This window comes from Narcine bancroftii, chromosome 4 (assembly GCF_036971445.1).
Source record: "Narcine bancroftii isolate sNarBan1 chromosome 4, sNarBan1.hap1, whole genome shotgun sequence".
NCBI classification, from domain to species: Eukaryota; Metazoa; Chordata; class Chondrichthyes; order Torpediniformes; family Narcinidae; genus Narcine; species Narcine bancroftii.
Window position 1 is genome coordinate 248,577,273 of NC_091472.1, and position 20,545 is coordinate 248,597,817.

At 44.2% G+C, this 20,545-nt stretch overlaps 1 protein-coding gene across 1 annotated transcript; it reads left to right on the forward strand.

Moving 5' to 3' along the window:
• The first annotated feature begins 12,309 nt into the window (after positions 1 to 12,309).
• LOC138761825 (caveolae-associated protein 2-like) lies at positions 12,310 to 18,171 on the forward strand. Its single transcript, XM_069934620.1, has 2 exons — positions 12,310 to 13,725; positions 16,611 to 18,171. The coding sequence occupies exons 1-2, from the start codon at positions 13,240 to 13,242 to the stop codon at positions 17,406 to 17,408; spliced, it is 1,284 nt and encodes a 427-aa protein (XP_069790721.1). The 5' UTR covers positions 12,310 to 13,239; the 3' UTR covers positions 17,409 to 18,171.
• Positions 18,172 to 20,545: the final 2,374 nt, after the last annotated feature.

Sequence of the window (20,545 nt, forward strand, 5' to 3'; positions counted from 1 at the left end):
ATTAAGAAAAGAATTATAGTTTTGATTTACAATGAAAAATATGATATACAGCATGGTTTAATTATTCTGTGCAGTGGATTATATCATTTTACCTTTTTCAGTGTAAGTTATTTTTTTAATCAATAAAAATATTTTTTAAAAATAAAAGATGATGCCACTGCACTGTTTGACTGCAGTGTCTGGGTGTAGCAACGGTCCATCCCTACAGGAGCCCAATAACCCATGGTGGAGTACACTAAGCCCAAGGTGGCTTTTGGAGGGACTTTGCTCAATCATAAGGAATGATCTCATCATACAATTTAGTATTTCACCAAATCCATGTGTTCCAGTCCTTGCCCACAGAAGTTGATGAAAAAGTTAGAGATTATTCAGGATTTGTGGAAATATGTGTATTGTAGGCATTAATTCAAACAAAAAACAATTTTAAAAAACTGCTCTCATTTAATTTCCACTAATACTTTAAGGCCACTTAAACTAATCATTGGGAGTGAGACTTTCTGACTCTGTGTACTGTTGTAACTGCAGATGGGGAGACAATAAATTAATATTGATGTTATTCAGCCACATTGAACTCCTCATGATGAGACCAGAATGGCAGGAAGTGACCACCTCCTGCATTAATACATTGTTAAATACATATCCATGTTTGTTTTTACACTTAAAAATCCGGTTGCCTATCCAAGGAGCCATTCTGTAACATTGTTACAAAAATAGTATATTTTCACTGTTATGTACCAGACAGCAGCAATAAAAATGAGCCCAGATGTTTATATTAAAAATAATATTTTTAATTATTAATTAACAATGATATAACACCTCATCTAAGTTATTTCCACTTATCTAAACTTAACTAAATTTATCTACACTTATCTAAGTTAAACCCCAAAATGTGCAAATAGATTGGTGTGTGTGGACTGCCCCAAGCCACTACAGCTCAAGGCGCAATTTTCGGAAGGCAGTTCAAAGTTCAGTTTCAGAAATTCATTGATGATGGATGATGCTTGAAAATAATGCAACTTGCAGGCTTTAGATAAAATGAGCAGTGGGTGAAAGAGACAGTGGGTGACAAAACTTTGATTAACTCAGGAAACCCTTGTTAAGTTTCTTCAGAGAAATGTTCTTTTTAAATGAGTGCCAACCAAAACTCCCCTCTTCTTTGGCGTAAGGGATATGAGCAAATGATACTCACAAAGCTTCCAGAATCCTTTTCATGGATCAGCCAAACTCAAGTGTCTCTCACTCTGGTCACCTTCCAAGTGCAGTATTTCTTCTGTAAATAGAACCCTTTTCGAGGTTCAGTCAAAGTTAAGTGCAGTATTTCTTCTGCAATTAGAACCCTTTTCATGGGTCAGTTAAAGTGGTCTTCTCATCCCTCTATACTAACAGGAGGAACTCTGACAGTTTGTCTATAACCACACAATGAGGTCAAAGAGCTTTTTACTCTTAAGCTGCCTTCTTAAAATGGCCTCCGTAGCAAACATCCACTGTCTTTTCAATAAGATGGTCACATGATCTCTGCCCCGGTTTCTCCAGGGCTGCTTCCCTTCACTCTGGAAATGTATCCTGTTAAGAACATGCTGTCTTTGAAGCCTGCAGTCCTTTTCATGGTCACTTTCCAAAACCTGCAAGGTTTGTTCAATCTATTCTCTTAAATGAACAGTCCCACACCAATAAAATGATCTGAAAAATGAGAGAACATTGTGTTTTGTGATCAGAACCCTCGACTAGGCACTGGTATTTGAAAATAGGTATTGTAAATAGGAAATTCTGCAAAAGTTTCCAGTCCAAATTCAAAGTGTTTAAGTTAGGTAAGTAATTATTGCCATTGGAAGTGTTGTTAATCTTTTATTATTTGTCTTTGTGTTTAAAAAGTGTGAAAAAAAATCACTGTCCTGTTGATTGCAGTGGAGAGGAGAAACAGCTTCTCCAGAAGTCCTGAGTGTGATGAATAAGGACCTCTTATATCCCCTAGCTTCAGTTTCCAGAGATTCTGGCATACTCACCACAATCAGCTTCTGATGCCAGCAACTGTGTACTGTTGTTAAGATTGTGGTAAAACATAATTTTCAGTGAAGTTTTTGAAGAACATTGAAGCGTGAGGACTCATATGACTAATGAGGTTTTGAAGATGTAACCAAGATGGTTGACAAGAGCAGAGCTGAGGACATTGTACATATGGATTTCAGGAAGGCCTCCGATGATGGTAGGCTGCTCTGGAGGGTTAGATGGCATGGAATCCGAAGGAGAGATAGCAGATTGGATAGAACACTGGCTTCATGGAAGTAAGCAGAAGGTGATGGTGAAAGGTGTCAAGCTGGAGAGAGTGCAAAGAATATTTATGTGGATGTTGCCAGGACCCTGATGGGTAACTATTTTACCTTGAGGGTGGTGGGTACAAGGAAAAAAAGGAGGTGGTTGAACCAGGTATTATTACAACATTTTTAAAAATTCAGATGGATCCATGGATAGGATAGGTTTAGATTTATATATATATTTTTAAATTTAGACATACAGTACAGTAACAGGTCATTTTGGCCCATGACCCTATGCCACCCAATTAACCTATGTCTCAAACATTTTGAATGGTGGGAGGAAAATGGAGCTTCCTGTGAAAACCCACGCGGACATGGGGAGACACACAAACTCCTTACAGATAGTGAGGGAATCGAACCCCGATTTAGAGGGATTTGGACCAAACACAGTTTAGTGGCACTAGTGTGGGTGGGACATTTTGGTTGGTGTGGGCAAGATGGGCTGAAATTGTATGACTCTATAACTTTATGACTATACTCATACTAGATGAAAGAGGACATGGCTAGATGGGGAACACAGGCTATATGGTAGAATGGTTGAGGAACTGTGGAAGACTTTCGTGGAAATTTTCACATTGTACAACAAAAGAATATTCCAGTTAAAAGCAAGATGGGCTGAAATTGTATGACTCTATAACTTTATGACTATACTCATACTAGATGAAAGAGGTCATGGCTAGATGGGGAACACAGGCTATATGGTAGAATGGTTGAGGAACTGTGGAAGACTTTCGTGGAAATTTTTACATTGTACAACAAAAGAATATTCCAGTTAAAAGCAAGATGGGCTGAAATTGTATGACTCTATAACTTTATGACTATACTCATACTAGATGAAAGAGGACATGGCTAGATGGGGAACACAGGCTATATGGTAGAATGGTTGAGGAACTGTGGAAGACTTCCGTGGAAATTTTCACATTGTACAACAAAAGAATATTCCAGTTAAAAGCAAGGACTATAAAGGTGAGCAAGGCCAGCCATGGATAACCAAGGATATAAAGGAAGGCATCAAACTAAAGTTTAATGCATACAAAGTGGTTAATAATAGTGGGAGACTGAAAAATTGAGAAAACTTTTAAAATTCAACAAATAACTACCAAGAAATCAATAAAGAAAATGTAGATTAAAAGTAAACTGGCCCAAAATATTAAAAAGAGAAAGTAAAAAAATTTGTAATTATTTAAAACAGAAAAGGGTAGCTAAAGTAGACATTGATTCTTTGGAAGATGAGAAGAGGAATTAATATTGGGTAATGTAAGAATGGCTGAGGCCTTGAATAACTATTTTGGTTTTCACAATGGAGGACACGTCTAACAAGCCAAAGAGAGATGTTATGGATGCGTTGGGACGTGAGGACCTCGATGCAATAGCTTTCATTAAAGTGGTAATGCTGAGAAAATTAGTGAGCCAGGATACTGAAAGAAATGATGGAAGTTGTAGAAGTGCTTATGATCATTTACCAAAATTCTCTGGACTTCGTTCAGGTCTCGGTGGATTGTTAGACAAGTCATGCCATGCTGCTGTATTAGAAAAGAATGGAGGAAAAATGCAAGTAACTATTGGCCAGTTCGCTTAACATCTGTACTCAGGAAAATGGTTGAAGTTCTTATTGATGAAGAAATGGCAAGGTATTGGGATATAAATTGTTCCATCAGAGACACAGCATAGATTCAGAAATGGAAGGTTATGCATTACAAATGCACTGGAATTCTTAGAGGATATAATGAGGGCAAACAGGGTCAGTGCCAGGCTATTTTGCACCCTAAGCAAGGCCAACTACTTGCACCTCCCAAAAAAAATTGCCAACTTCAATTTTCAAAAATAGGTGTTTTGTAGAAACAATTAAAAGCACAAAACTTGAAACCGCTAAATTTATTTTAAATTGCAAGAATTTGTCATACATCAATCTTTGATTATTTTTCTAAAGTACCAAAGAAAATATTTTGGTACACAAATCATTTTGAACTAAAGGGCAGAATGCATACTTCTGCCAAGGGCAACACAAGATTAAAATCTTCCAGTTTCTGAAAATATGGGACCAGAAAGGGATTAAAACTATACAAGACGGCTATGAAGTTGGTTATTTTAATTCTTTTCAAATGAAAGAAAAATATGAAATACAACAAAACACTCTTTTTTGTTATTATGAAGTTAGAGCTTCATTCTTGGTTAATTTTGGACATTCTTTAAGGTTACCGAGGACAGTCAAAATTTGAAGTGTTGCTTACGGAAGGATAAAAGAAAAAACATTGTATCTGGAATGTCTTTGTTCTTACAGAGTAAGATGCCTAAAATGGATATACATAGGTCAAGATTAAAGTGGGAAAAAGATATCAGAATATTAATTCATCAAGAAGATTGGAGAAATTTATGTAAATATAGTATGATTGAGATTGTTAATGTGAAGTATAGATGAGTTCATTATAATTTTATACATTAGTTGTATTTAACTCCTCAAAAACTAAAGAGATATAACTTAACTTCTTCAGATTTATGTTTTAGATGTTGTAAGGAAGTTGATTCTATTTTACATTCGACCTGGTTATATGATACTGTTAAATCCTTTTTAACACAACTTAAGGAATTTTTAGAGAAAGTTTTAAAAGATTCAGTTACCGATGGACCCAATATTATTCTTATTAGGTAATGTTAAAATGTTGAGTTTGAAATTGAGGTTAACCAGTTATCAAATTGCTCTTTTAAGATTAGCAATGGCTGGAGCAAGAAAATGTATAGCGATTACTTGGAAAAATTAGACTAACTTGGGTTTGCAATGATGGCATATGGAATTGCAATCATGTATCCATTGGAAAAAAATAACATAATTTACGTGATATGTATCTTTGGTCTTGAAGGTATGAAGCCCTTATTTGGATTATATGGGTTTAAAATGTTGAATTCCCTACGGCGCATTGTGGTGGTGTTACTCTGAGCCATGGCAGTTAGCTATGTTAGTGATGGTTTGAATTTCTTTCATCTTTTTCTTTCTTTTGGGTTTGGATTGGGAGGGAGAGGGAGGGGGTAGAGGGAGGGAGTACTTTGGGAGGGGTGAAGGGGAGGGAAGGGGGGATTGGTATATATACCACTTGTATTCTTTGTATATAATCCATTCTATTTAATGTACAGTGGTTTTAAAATTTTAAATAAAGTATTCACAAAAAAAAACAAAATAAAATCTTTTACTTAACACCTTTAAGCCTACATATCTTTTATTTGGTGTAACCAAACTGTTATGTTAGGACAATATTTTACTTACAGTAAAATAGAGAAACAAACAAAAAAACAAACAAGGTTAAAATGTAACCTCCTTGTTAGAGGTAATAATCTTGTGAATTGTGTTGTTAAACTTTAAGTCTCATAACAGTTTCAATTTCAGGAACATGAACATTTCACTTAGCGAGCCTTTTCCTTTGCAAACTTTGTCCCCTGTGCATGTTCAATTGATATAGTTGCCAAGCCATCTAGTTTCTGTTGCAACATTGTTGAGTGTATGTAAGATTTTATAAGTTTGAGCTTTGAGAACTAACCCACCGTGCATGTGTCATCCACCCCAGGTACTCCAATCCATCACACATGTGCAGCCGCCACGCGTGCTTGCGTGCAAGAAGAAACATTGCCACGCACAGCCAATGGACCCTGGGACGCTGCCCCTACATCCCCAAATGGAGGTCAAATTAACATTAACATATGGTTTGAGATGGTGCTGGGCAGAGGACAGAGTCCCTCAAAAGCTGGACTGACTGGCCTATCACCAAATGCAGCGACTACTATTCACAAAGGCCACTTGGAGGCTGGATGAGGCTCTTTATTCATGATGCATTTCAATTATTTCCAGTATACATCCAGATATATTTAAATCCATTATTTTAGCATATAAAATGTAACTATCTTCCTTAACGTTCCAAAATGTCTATAAATAATGTTCTATTATAAAGATCCATAATAACATCTGTGTTAATGTTCTGTGTAAACGGTCAACAAAAAATTAGATCCGGCCTCTATGCCGCCGCCACGTTGTTCAGTGCTCTAATGATCCAAATTCATGCCCTTAACTATCGCGCATGCGCCCACCGAACTACCATATGTGAGCCCACCTCACGTGTGCTAATCCACCCAGAATGCCAACCTACTGCACATGTGCCAGCTGGCCCACGCACATGTGCACAAGAATAAAGATGGCTGCACCCAGCCAATGGACCCAGGATGCTGACTAATAAAATAAGTATACTTTTGCACATTTGGCCCCAACACCAGACATCTGGCCTCTCTGACAGTGCCCCTCTGGGGTCTGTGCCCCAGGCAGCAGCCTAGTTGGCCCACTGGTAGTGCTGGCCCTGGAGGCAAACAGGTGGATATTGTGTACTCTGGTTTCCAAAAGGCATTTGATAAGATACTGCATACAAGACATCCAAAAGATAAGGATGCATGGAGTTGGGGGTAATGTATAGGCATGTATAGAGAATTGGTTAACCATGGAAGGTAGAGAGTTAGGATAAATGAGTGTTCCCCTGGTTGGGAATCAATGCTGAGCAGAGTGACATAGGAGTCGGTGCCCAAAATGTTTACATAGTAGGGGAATTAAGGGTTATGAAGAAAAGGCAGATTGATGTAGCTGAGTTCATGGCCATGTTGGAGCAGGCTTGATGAGCCAGATGGCCTACTCCTGATCCTATTTCTTATTTTCTTATATTTTGTAAAGGCTTCATCTACATTTGCTCTATGAGACACTGAAGTGAACTGAGTTGCGGAATGGAGTCTACATAGATTGATCCGTTTCTGGGTCCTCCTGTTCCAGTAGGGGAAGTTTCTGGGAGGTGAGGTGAAGTATTGCAATGGGTAAAATTGGACTGATGATATTGCCTTGCCTGAGGCTAGTCTGCACTGGAACTGGGACAGTGGTGGTGAGGATCACAGCTCACATGTCATCGTGGAATGATAGAAACAAGCCTAGCAGGCATATCCATTGATTTTCTATTAGTTTGTAGCCTTTCCTGTGGTTCCCTGATGGCAGAGAAATTAGTCACCTCTTATGGCAATTAACTTAATTTTTAAGGGTCAATCATATGGCTTCATGGCAAATAATTTCACAACATTGGCATTAATTGTATACATTAAAGGAAACACATAATTGACAAGTGCAAAATTCATAGCACATCATTGGAAATACTTACATTTAGGATTTCAGGTTCAAATTCAAGTTTATTGACACATACCAAGATGGAGTGACTGAGTTTGTTTTGTGAGCAATCCAACAGGACATCTCATATACAGTACAGGTACGACACTGGACAGAAATGCAGAGTTACAAGGAGAGATCAATTTTGGCAACACAGTTTGACTATTTTTACAGTTTGTTTTGGAGAAACAGAAAGAAACTGTTCTTAAGTCTGGTGGTGCGTGATCTCACACTTGTGAATCTTCTTCTGATGGGAAGTTGATGAAGAGTGAGGCCAGGATGAGTTACTTTAAATATTTTTCATTTAACTCCACATTTAATAGCAGTTTTAGAGTTGATGAAGGGCGAGGTGGGGGGGGGGGGGGGGGTACATGTGATGCCATGTTCGCAACCCTCAGCAGGTTTTTTTCTCATTTATCCCCAGTCGGATTTCTACAGCAGCGTGATGCCCGCACAATCTATTCCACAACACCTTAAATACATAAGGGATCAGGAGGAACTCAGCAGATGAAGCTGTGGCCATGGCACTCTTGATGGAGGGCTGAGGCTCCAAACATCCACTGCCTATTATTTCCAATGACTGAAGCTCCTGCAACCATTTTATGCAGTATATTTTTCTTCTCCAGCACCTGTGTGTGGTGCGCTGTTAGATAGAATCAGACACACACAAGATAAAGACTGAACAACAGACTTTAATCCACAAAGACTTCCACAGAGCCAGGCTGGCTGTGGCTGCAGCAACTCTGAGTGAGGCCTCGGGAGGCCGGCGCAGGCTTATATCCCAGAGGGTGATTGACACCCGACCAGGTAGGGCTTGATCCATTCAGGCCGACTGATTGGCAGCCGGCCAAGTGTTGTCCTGTCCCCTTACACTCCTGCAGGTACAGAGGTTGCCCCCTGCAGTAGGCCAGTACCCCCTCCTTTAAAATTGTCCCGGAGGGGGGGGCAGTAACAAGGAATCGCATCCGCTATGTACATACAATACTTACAGACTGAGACGATTCGGTGGCTGCCAGTGTCTTTGTGACCATAGTAAGACTGGCTCCTGGTCACTGGTCAGAGGGAAAGTGGGGGGGCTGGCAGCAGGAGTGTGTGTGGCTGGTGTGGTGCCACGCAGAGGGGTGGTCAGGGGAGGCCAGGGTCGATGTATGCTGGTCGTATTGGATGGGTGGGTGCGGCAGGTTCATCTCCTAAGGATGAAGCAGGCCCCTGGTGATCAAGGAGGCCCTGCGTGCCCCATAGCTGCATGACAACAGGTTGCAGGCATTGCATGAGTCCCTCTGCCATCCATGCATCACCCGGTTGAACCATTTCATTAAGTCCCGAAATCTGCCGTACACCATCAGGAACGTCAGGGACATGACCGAGGCCTGTCGGGTCTGTGTGGAGTGTAAACCCCATTTCTTCCGCCCCCCCCCCCCCCCCACCAGGCCCACATTGTAAAGGCTACTCAGTCTTTCATCTCGGCGTGCACTTCAAAGGGCCCCTGCCTTCCACGAACCAAAACGCCTACTTCCTCACGGTAGTGGAAGAGTACTCACGCTTCCCTTTCACCATCCCTTGTCCGGATACATCCACAGCCTCCGTCATCAGGGCTTTGGAGCAGATTTTCACCATGTTTGGCTACCCCGCTTCATCCACAGCAACCGGGGGTCTAGTTTCATGAGCAATGAGCTGCGCCAGTACCTGATGGCGAGGGGTATCGTGACCAGTCGCAGGACAAGCTATAACCCAAGAGGCAACGGGCAAGTGGAACATGAGAATGGGGTGGTCTGGAAGGCAGTCCTCCTGGCTCTCAGGTCAAAAGGGTGGGCTGTTGAGTTCTGGCAGAACGCCCTGCCCGAGGCGTTCCACGCCATTCGGTCACTGCTGTGCACAGCTACCAACGAGACCCCTCACAAACGTCTGTTCTCATTCCCCAGGAGGTCGGCGACTGGAAGTCACTCCCAGCATGGTTCGTGTCCCCGGGACCGGTGCTCCTGCGTAAAAACGCATGGACACACAAGGCCGAAGCCCTGGTCAAGCAAGTTTTCCTCCTTCATGCAAACCTCAACTACCACTGCCAACTACTCCCTGCCACTGCCTACGTTAGGTTCGGCAGTGGCAGAGAGGACGCCGTCTCAAACAGGGACCTGGCACCAGCAGAAGCACCCACCACACCACGCCTCCCTCCAACCCAGGACAACGCTGACTGGGCATACATCCCCCATCATGAGAGAGAGGGCATCAGGGGAGTCGTTAAATTTCCCGGGGTGGTACTGGATGTTGTAGCTGTAGGTTGCCAGCTCGACTCACCAACGCAGGATCTTGTCGTTCTTGATCTTGCTCTGGTGGGTAATGTTAAACATGAACGCCACAGCCCGCTGGTCCGTGAGAAGTGCAAATCTCCTGCTGACCAGGTAGTAGCGCTAGTGGCGGACTGCTTCCACAATCACCTGGGCCTCCTTTTCAATGGCGGAGTGCCCTAGCTCAGAGCCGTGGAGGGTCATAGAGAAGAAGGCGACAGGGCGACCCCCCCCCCCTTGTTTGAGGGTAGCAGTGAGGGCCACCTTGGAGGCATCGCTCTTCACCTGGAAGGGGGAATCCTCATCCACAGTCTGCATTGTGGTGTCCATGATGTCTTGCCTGATGCGGGTGAAGGCTGCCTGCGCCTCAGGTGGGAGGGGAAAAATTGTGGCTTGGAACAATGGGCGGACCTTGTCCGAGAAGTGAGGGACACACTGCGAGTAATACAAGAACAGGCCCAGGTACCTGCGGAGGGCATTTAGCGTGAGGGGAAGGGGTATCTCCATGAATGGACGCATCCTTTCTGGATCTGGGCCGACGACTGCATGGGCCATGATGTACCCCAGGATGGCGAGGTGGGTGGTGTTGAACACACACTTCTCCTTGTTGTAAGTGAGGTTCAACTCCGCAGCCATCTGGAGGAAATTTTCCAGGTTAGCATCGTGGTCTTGCTGGTCACGGCCGCAGATAGTGACATTATCCAGATATGAGAACATCGCCTTCAGCTTGTGCCAGTCTACCATGCGATCCATCTCCTGCTGGAAGACGGAAACTCCGTTCGTGACCCCAAAAGGAACCCGGCGGAACTGGTACAGGTGCCCGCCCACCTCAAAGGCGGTGTAGAGCTTGTCCTTTGGGTGGATAGGGATTTGGTGATATGCCGACTTCAGGTCAATTGTGGAGAAAACCTGGTAGCGGGCAATCTCATTGACCATGTCAGCGATCCTCGGCAGTAGTCATCCAGCTGAATGTACCGATTAATGGTCTGGCTGTAATCCACGACCATCCTCGGCTTACTTCCCCCTTTGACCACCAGGACTTGGGCTCTCCAAGGGCTGTTACTGGGCTCTATAATGCCTCCCGACAGGAGTTGCCGCACATCCGCCTTGATGAAGTCCCTATCTGCAGCACAATAGCACCTACTTCTGGTGGCGATCGGCTTGGAAGATGTGGAAAGAGCGCCGGGGGATGATGCACAGTCTGGAGAGGCCGCAGGTTGGCCGGGGCTGGTAGGTTGGCATGCTGTGCAATGTGAGTAGAGGTTGGGGCCCCCCGAAGGCAAGGGTGACACTCTGCAGGTGGCACTGGAAATCCAGGCCCAGGAGGAATGGTGCGCAGAGTTTGGGCATGACCAGGAGCCTGAATCCTGTGTAAGTCTCCCCTCCCACCGTTATATCGACCTAGCAGCTCCCGAGGGTACCAAAAGTCTTATCTTTGGTGGCGAGGGCAATCGAGCAGGTGGTGGGGTGGACCTTAACCTTAGGAAGTGGGCCACGCTCAGGTGAATGAAGCTCTCGGTGCTGCCACTGTCCAACAAGCTCTTTGTTACCTGCCCATTGACTCGCACATTCATCATCGAGCACCTGAGATCATGGGGAATGTCCCTGGTCAGCATAGTAGCGGCCAGGACCATCTCGGAGTCGGAGTTGTTGCTATCCGGAGGGATGGGGAGCGTCGAAAGGGCGGCCTGGTCATCGCCCGTGTTGACCACATTGCCATCAGTCACTGGGTGCGGCATGCGGCAGCTGATGGCTCCTGGAGGTATGGGGAGCGTCGGTAGAGCAGTCTATACCTACCCCGGGTTCAGCCAGACACGGTCGAGCCAACTCTCTCAAGTGCCCCAGGTAAGACTCAGCCATCTCCCTGGGTTTCTGGGCTCGGGTGTTAAGGAGGTACCTTGCACAGACTGCATTCATGGGCAGCTTGTACAAATTCTTGAGAGTGTCCATCGCGCTCTTGTACATGGAGCAGCCTTTGGTTACTTGTAAGGCGCGGGGACCCGCCTTTGACTGGAGTAGGACCAACCTCTTCCGATCAGAATCCAGGATATCACCCTCGTGTGCCTTGATGATTGCCTCGACTGCGTGCTGCCAGATCCCGAAGCGTGTTTGGGCTTCTGGGTGGCGTGGGTCGACATCGAGGCTCCCTGCGCTCAGGAGTTTCTCCATGGCAGCCGTGAGAAAATTTTGTGGATTAAATTGTGGTGCACTGTTAGCCAGAATCAGGCACACACACACGGTAAAGACTGTACAACAGGCTTTAATCCACAAAGACTTCCACAGAGCCAGGATGGCTGTGGTTGCAGCAATTCAGTGTGAGGCCGCAGGAGGCTGGTACAGGCTTATATCCCGTAGGGTGACTGACACCCGACCGGGTTGGGCTTGATCCCTTCAGGCCGACTGATTGGCAGTTGGCCAGGTGTTGTCCTGTCCCCTGACACTCATGCAGGTACAGAGGTTGCCCCCTGCAGGAGGCCGGTGGTGTACCACCACACTGCGCTTGCGTACAATATGTTTCTGATGCCGGGAATGTGTTTCCAGTTCTCACTGGTTCCCTGAATTCTAAGGTTTACACTGAAACACAGCGAATCCCAGGCTTGAGTCCACGGCGTGGGATTGCCTGCGCCAGACGTCGATGCCAGGTACCTTGCGTGATGATTTCTCGTGTCATCGCCTCGCACATCCCAGGCCAAGTTCGGTGCCAGGGTGAAGACAGATGTGTGGCGCTGGAAGCCAGGCCCTGAGCAAACTATTCCGAGTAGATGACATCACGGGCAAAATATGCTCCGACGCATCTTCCTCTCTCTCCGACATTCGTATCGGTGCAATCTGATAAACGGGAGGACACATCTCCGAAAACAAAATCGAATAGTTTCCATTCAGACATAAAAAAAAGTTTTGGAATGCAAGGGTTTCTCCCTTCAACCAGCTCGATGGACAGTTTGTATTGCATTCAATTACTTTGTGTATGATGCTTGCAGTGTGTGTGGGTCCCATGTATTTTTACCCAGTTCAAGGAGCGAGAGTATGGGAACGGTGTTCAGGGAACTGAACGCTTTCTCATTTGCCATCTGTACAGCCAATAGCACGAATGGGACAGGGGCCAGACTGCCTGTGATATGTCCGTGGCCTCTGCACGATTTGCAAAAAAAAAAATAACATTTATGGCAAAATAATCACCCGGCTCCACTCCTCTAGTGCCCACCCCTGTGGGCGTGGGATGTGGACGGAAATGGATCGCGTTGGAGCAAGGAGTTTCCCTTAACTGGATCGCTAGCGAGGGAGCTGGGAGCTTAACAGTAAACAGCCCCTGGGAAAGGAGGGATTGGGATCTGACCCGACCGGAGAGGGGCAGAATTGTCGTGTTTGCATTCTGCACTCGCTGACAGTTTGCAACTCTCCAGACCCAAAGTTGCAAGGGGTGAGAGGAGAGGGCGAAAAGTTTGCCAAACTCATTTCCGAAATGGGAGAAGACGGAGTGCAAGCGGAAAAAAGCAGCGCCGAGGCCGTGCAAGGAGGCCCGGAGAGCAGCCCGGCGTCTAGTGCGAGCCCGGCGTCCAGCGCGTCTCCGAGCCCGGCTCCCGGCTCGGCACCAGCCGAGGCGCCGCGGGAGAGCTCGCAGGTTAACGCCATCACGGTGCTGGCGCTACTGGACAAACTGGTCAACATGCTGGACACGGTGCAGGACAACCAGAGGAAGATGGAGCAGCGGCAGATCGGCGTGGAGAGCTCGGTGCAGGGCATCCAGAGCGACCTGACCAAGCTGTCCAAGAGCCACAGCACCACCAGCAACACGGTGAACAAGCTGCTGGACAAGTCGCGCAAAGTCAGCGCCAATGTCAAGGAGATGCGGGAGCGCCTGGACAAGCAAACGGGGCAGGTGAAGAAGTTGGAGAACAACCAATCGCAGCTGCTGAAGAAGAATAACTTTCGAGTGCTGATCTTCCAGGTAAATGAGAGGGGATGGAACCCCCCCCACCCCCACCAATCTCATCTCCGCCGTTCAGACGACCTCGCCCCAGTCACGGTAACGCGCGTCCACGGGTCCGCCCCAAGTCATTCCCTTTCGGCCTATTGTGACTTCTTTTCCAACCCATCTGGAGGCAGCTTTTTAAAAAAAAAGATAATTAAATAGTGGAATTTTTAAAAAGGGGTTAACAAGGCAATATTTTTGTGTTTATATTCAGTTCTGCTTTGCAAGGACGGCGCATTCGCTTTCCCTAGTTATCGCCATGGTGAACTCTTCCCCTCCCTTTCACTCACAAGACACCAGTTGACATGGCTTTGTTGTTGCGTGGCGGACTGATCTCCGCCGCTATGTGGTGAGCAGGTGTCGGGTGGGGTGTGTGTGAAGTTAAAAACATCCCTGAGGTTAACGCAGTGGGGGGAGAGAGGGTGTGTGGAGGAGCCCTGCCTGTGTGGAGGAGCCCTGCCTGTGTGGAGGAGCCCTGCCTGTGTGGAGGAGCCCTGCCTGTGTGGAGGAGCCCTGCCTGTGTGGAGGAGCCCTGCCTGCCTGTGTGGAGGAGCCCTGCCTGCCTGTGGAGGAGCCCTGCCTGCCTGTGGTGGAGCCCTGCCTGTGTGGTCCTGGTGTGGAGCCCTGCCTGTGTCGTGCTGTCCCCTCGCTGCCCCGGGAGCAGGGCGCCGCGGTCACTTTCTTATTCGGTGAAGGTGGGACGGGATATGAAGCACCAGAGGGTGCAACCACCCTGGCCAAAACAGTCCAGCCTCGAAAATACCCTGTAGATACGTGGCCACATTCGTGCAACCAGATTGGGAATCCTCAGACACGCTCCGCTTGGCCGGCGAGTGTGTGTGGATGAGTCACCGCCCGAGTATTTTCCGACATTCGTTGTCGGGCGACATTTATTTAAACTCGCGTTTTGAGCGCCCACTTTGGCTTTTAATTTCTTAGAATTTGAGCCTTTCACTGAGGCTTCAGATTTGGGTTGGAGTGTTCCATATACCTGTGTTGTGGGTTGAACTTGATTTCCAAGGGTAGTCTTTTACTCACCAGAGTTTTAAATGATAAATGAAATAATATGTTTAGACCTGAAGGTAAATAAGACACGCATTAACCTGAACGAAAAGTGAGGAAGATTCAGGGGCACCATAGATGAAGTGGGTAGAACAAAAGTAAACTGTAAGTGAAGACTAATGTTAACAAACTATAGCTAATTTTATCTTTCGTTATTGGCAGTCTTCCATCTTCTGATGCTGGAGACTAAGTAGACTTTTGGATTATGCTCAAGTTCTTTAAAACATCATTTATTAGCATAAAGTTTGGGAACAGCTTGTGGTTGAACAAATGAAATTTGCTTCATTTCAGGGCAGAATTGAGGCTTTCTCTGAAGTTCTCACACATTTGCAGAGGTGGATAAGCTTGCGAGGTATACTGTTTTCACACAGAGGGTGGTGGGTATGGTTAAAAACCCCGATATCCAGCTCCTAAGGGGATGGGGATGTGCCGGATGTGGATTTTCTGGTTACTTGAGATTTCGTGTTGTGTGGATTGGCAAACTGACTAGAGGCGTGCCAATTTTAAACAATTTTTTGATCTATTCATTTTCTGCAATTTTTTTTTTGCCACTTGCTTGAATTTTACTGGATATGGAACATGCTGCCAGAGGAAGTGTCGTGGTGGGTACAGTTGCAACATTTTTTAAAAAAAAACAACATTTTTAGCTGTATAGGAATGGTTTAGAGGGATATGACTCAAACGAAGGCAAATGGGACCAGCTTAGGTCGACCGCTCAGTTGTTAAGGATAAGTTGAGCTGAAGAGTTTGTTACCTTGCTATAAAATCCATTGAGTCAAATTAAGGTGGGTTTCACTCCTTGGTTTTATTAGCTCCTGTACAATGTTAGTGCCATATGCATGGTCCAGTCCTAATTCACCTTGGAGATTCCATTAGTAGCTGCTATGTTGCTTTAACTGTAGAGAAGAACTGTTACTAAAGCCTACAGTTTTACAAAAGCCAGACAGTTTTTAAAGTTCAATCTCCATTTTGAAACAAATCGGAATAAATATATGCAGCTCGTCATAGAGTCATATCGTGTGGCAACAGACCCTTCAGCCCAACTTGCCCACACCGACCAAAAAATCCCACCCGCGCCAGTCCCGTCTGTCTGTATTTGGCCCATAAACGTACCCTATCCACATATCGATCCATTTGTGTTCTTAAAACATTGCAATAGTACCTGCCTCAACCACCTCCCCTGGCATGTCATGCCATACATCCACCACCCTCTGTGTGTGTGTTTAAAAAAAAAAAAAAAAAAAAATGTTGCCTCCTAAGTTCCTGTTAAATCACTTCCCTCTCACTTCTATGTCCTCTGGTTACCAATTTCCCCTACTCTAGTCAAAAGACTCTCCATTCACCCAATCTAATCTCTCGTGATTATGTACTCCTCTATGCAATCAGACCCTCATCCTCTAGCACTCCAAATAAAGTCCTAGCCTACTTAACCTCTCCCTCTAATTCAGGTCCTCGGGTTCTGACAATATCCTTGTAAATATTCTCTGCATCATCTCCAGTTTGACAACATCTTTCATATAACACAGTGATGAAAACTGAACACAATACTCCAAATGGGACCTTGTCAACATCTTATAGAACTGCCACATGACCTCCCAACTTCTAATCTATACCATTACTCTGACTGATGAAGGCCACCGTCAAGGTACTATACTTGTACTCCTTGATCCCTCTGCTCTACAAAACTCCCAGATCCCTATCATTCACTGTGTAGGTCCTACTCACATTGGACCTCCTAAAGTACAACACCTCACATTTCTCTTATTAAATTGATTTTAAAACTGATGAACATTTTGCAGGATGAAGCAGAGATACCGGCGAAAGTTTTCGAAAAGCCAAAAGTAGACACAGCAGAGGAAGAATGTGGCAATGAGAATAAAGATATGGAAGTTTCCCATCCGGCGCTGGAGCTGTCTTCAGATGAAGATATCCATGACCTGGAGGACAATGACGAATTCCATGATGAAGAAAAATGCGAGAAGCTGGAGCAATCCAAGGCTTCGAAAATCAAGAGGTCAAGTCTGAAGAAAGTTGACAGCATCAAGAAGGCCTTTTCCCGTGAGAATATTGAGAAAAGGATGAATAAGTTTGGCACAAAGATTGTGTCTCCAGAAAGACGAGAGAAGATTAAGAAGTCACTCAGCCCAAATCAACAGAAGCCCCCAACGGGCAAGTCCTCCAGTTTTAAAGTATCACCTCTGACCTTCAAGGTCAAAAAGTCTAAGAATGGGGAGTCTCCACAAAGCCCAAGCGATGCAGTGGTCACATTGGAAGCAGATGCAGCTGGAGCAGTTGAAGAGAACATGCAATCCGAGGTGCAATTGGAAATTTCTCCTGGCACATTAGCAGCGGAGGAAATTAAAGAAGTGGCAGAGAAGGCAGAAGAGAAAATGAAAGAGATGGAACTTGAGGTGGAAAGCAGTGAGAATCGAGGTGTTGTAATGAAGGAGGAAAGCACAGAGGAGCCTGCGATTCTGCTGGAGAACCTTTCTGAAAACCAGCAAGAAGTCAAAGCAAGTCACCCACCGATGAACATCGAGCTCCACATTCATGAGCCAGATGAGCCAGCTGTTTTGCAGATACAGCAAACAGCTTAAACGTTCCATGCCCATATTTCCAACCCCTGGAGAGTTACCCATTGAACCTCTCTTCATTTATGAATATTAGGCTTGTGATAATTAATATTAGCTAATGTCACTCCACAGGAATTTACAGCTTGGCTAGAAGGACAGAAGAATGTTGAAGATAGAGGGATAGTGAAAGGTTAAAGATAGAACATTACAGTGGGGTATGAAGATATAGAGGCAGGAAATGTTTACAACAATTGTATAATTGGCGAGGAAACGCAAGTGGCTTCAGAATTCTCAGATCGTTCTTTGTGTGGCTTGGGTTATGTACTTTCAGGTATGAATAAAGCTGTAAAGCTTTGTATCAATTATTTGAAATGTATCTATTTCATACATCCTACTGCTCTGTTTTTCAATTATATCTATAAACTATGTACACTGTATTTTCCTAACAAAATAAAGCATAAAATTATGGAAATTAAGGAAACTTTGACTATAAAGCAAGTGAGAAGAGTTAAACTGTTCAGCTACATTGGTGCTAAATGGAGTCATTTCACGGCTGTATAACCTGGCTGAATTCTAGCTTCCTTTACTTCTTTATTGCTGATGAGGCAATGGTTTATGAAAGTAATTATCACAATAACTTTAACTTCTAATTGTCTTCACATACAATATATTGCTTGAAAAAAAATTTTTTTTTTGGTTCTTCTTGTTTGTATTAAACAAAATTAAAGCAAAAACTGGTTATTATTGTAGCCAAGCTTGGAAAGTAAATAAAAGAATTGAAAGTGGATATTTGTTTATTATTCCTTGCTGCTGCACTTATGCAGATCAATTATTAATAACATTGCACCAATGTATTATTGTTTTGGTTACAAACGCACGTTAGGTAGAGGAAATATTTAAAGGAAAGCATGAGGCTAAGGGGAAAGAGTTGGAGGGTGGAGCTGACTGGATCCGCTCTCTCTCTCTCTCTCTCTCTCTCTCGATAGCTGGCCTGAATGCCTTCTGTGTAGTAACTCTATGATTACAGTAACACTTGGGTTGTGTCTGTTGCTGAGGTTAATTGACTTTATTTTAGGCATGTTGATGGAACATATGTCCATATTTTCAAAAGGTGGATCTCACTACATAATGTTGGCAGGAAGAAGCACAAATGCTGCAGATGCTGGAATGCTGAACGAACAAAAAAAATGTTAGAGGAACTCAGCAGGTCAGACTGCATTCACGGGTGGAAATAATCAACGTATTGAGACAAAGCCTTAATCAATACTACTGTTTCTTTTCCTTTAATAGAAGGCTGAGTTGGCATATGGAAATTATCAAACCAGGATACAGATTTCGACCAGGATCTAGCATTAACAATTGCATTGCTGTGTCTGGGAAAAGTTGAAATTAGTTCACAGATTTTACTGGAAAATTGCTAGAGCTGTATTGCAGTCTTTGAGCAACTGTGTGTGATTAGTATTAGAAAACATTCAATTTTGCACATCACATTTTATATTGTTACCGATAAAGATATGCAATTAAATAGTTTTGTGTTCAATGCTCATTTATTTAGTGCTTTTTATCAGAAAAGGAAGATTACAGAGATGTGAGGACAGGGAGACAAATAAGGAGTTACTTCAGCCATATGAAGAGGTGAGGTTTGCGGAGGAGGATCTAGAATGGTGGATTTCATGGGCCAAAGGACCAATGACAAATTGAGATATTTACACTGAACTCATGTAGAATTTATTTTACATTCAGTGCATTTCTAAAGTGCAGATGTAACAGGACTGAGGCTAAAGCAGACTCCATTGTACATATATTCCAAATGGTTTACATTAGGTAGGAAATAATATACAGAATTATAACTATGTCATTAACCAGATCTATTCCACAGATATCATTATATAATCTCACATTGAGATGAGCTTGGATCCTAACTGGAAACCAACCACCTTTCTCAAATGGAAAGCTGAGCACAAATAGAAAATTAATATTAATACAGGAATGCTGGAGGAACTCCACTGCTGCTCTCAAGCTCTACAACTTGCATCATTCAGTAACAGAAAAATTCAGAAAATAAGTTGCTCTTGACCACAATAACTTACGTGATATAAAATTTTGCAAAGGAAATGAAAATGCGGAGATGGAATACTTTGTAAAATCACTCATTTATAAAGTTTAACGAGATGTTTGGGCAGCAAAAAGTGAGGTACTAGGGCGAAAATGGAGAAAAGGCTAGAAATGGTTACTGAGTGGGCAAAAGACTTCCACCATGTGAATTAAAATCGGAGCTCTCAACAACGCAAGAAAGGGGTGTTAGACAAGGGGAACTTAAGATGGGGGAAATGGTGGCAAAACAAGATTGTGGCATAAAGATAATGAAGCCTTGTGTGTTGGTATGGATTATTGTCAAAGTTTAAACTGCAAGACTCTGTGCCACAGGTAACTTCAAAAGTATCTGTCATTTAAGAAAAGGTTGCATGTGTACATGGAGGTGAGGGGGTTGGAGGGTTATTGGCAGAGAGCGGGAGGTTTGAGCTAGTGGAGCTGTTCTACTGAACCGGTGCGGACTCGAAAGGCCAACATGGCCTGTTTCCGCTCTGTAAATGGTTATATGGTTATTTCTGTTGCTGTGAAGCTTGGAATGCTGAGCAACTGCAGAAAGGTGTGAATGCGGCTCAGCCCTACCTCCACTTGAACAATTCCATGTCTGCCTCATGCTGTCTTGGGAAAGCTGTCAACTATTAAAGGGCCCTTCGCACCCCAGCCACACCCTCCCCCTTCAATCAGGCAGAAAATATACAGATTGAAAATACAAGCTTCCAAATTCAAGGACAGTTTATATCCTGCTACTATTAGACCCTTTAAATTGGCCTCTCCTTAGTAAAACAAAATGAAGCCCACTGTTTTAAGTGCACTTTTCTGCGTACCCTACATATTGTCTTTGTAACACCGTGCACTCTGACTTACTGTAACACTACACCCTGCGCTTTTGTTTTTTTATTGCATATGTGTTGTGATTAAGTATGGATTGAGTTGCCTGAATAGCTGCAAAACAAAGCTTTTCAATATATCTCAGAACACGTGAAATTGCCCATGGAGTCTGGTTCCCTGACTCAAACCTAACTGGATTTGGTTACATGGGTTGAATTTACACTTTGTCCTACCCTGTCAGG

Coding starts and splice junctions, on each gene's coding strand:
- LOC138761825 (XM_069934620.1), top strand. CDS start 13,240: ATGGGAGAAGACGGAGTGCAAGCGGAAAAAAGCAGCGCCGAGGCCGTG. Junction 13,726..16,610: donor TTCGAGTGCTGATCTTCCAG/GTAAATGAGAGG, acceptor AACATTTTGCAG/GATGAAGCAGAGATACCGGC.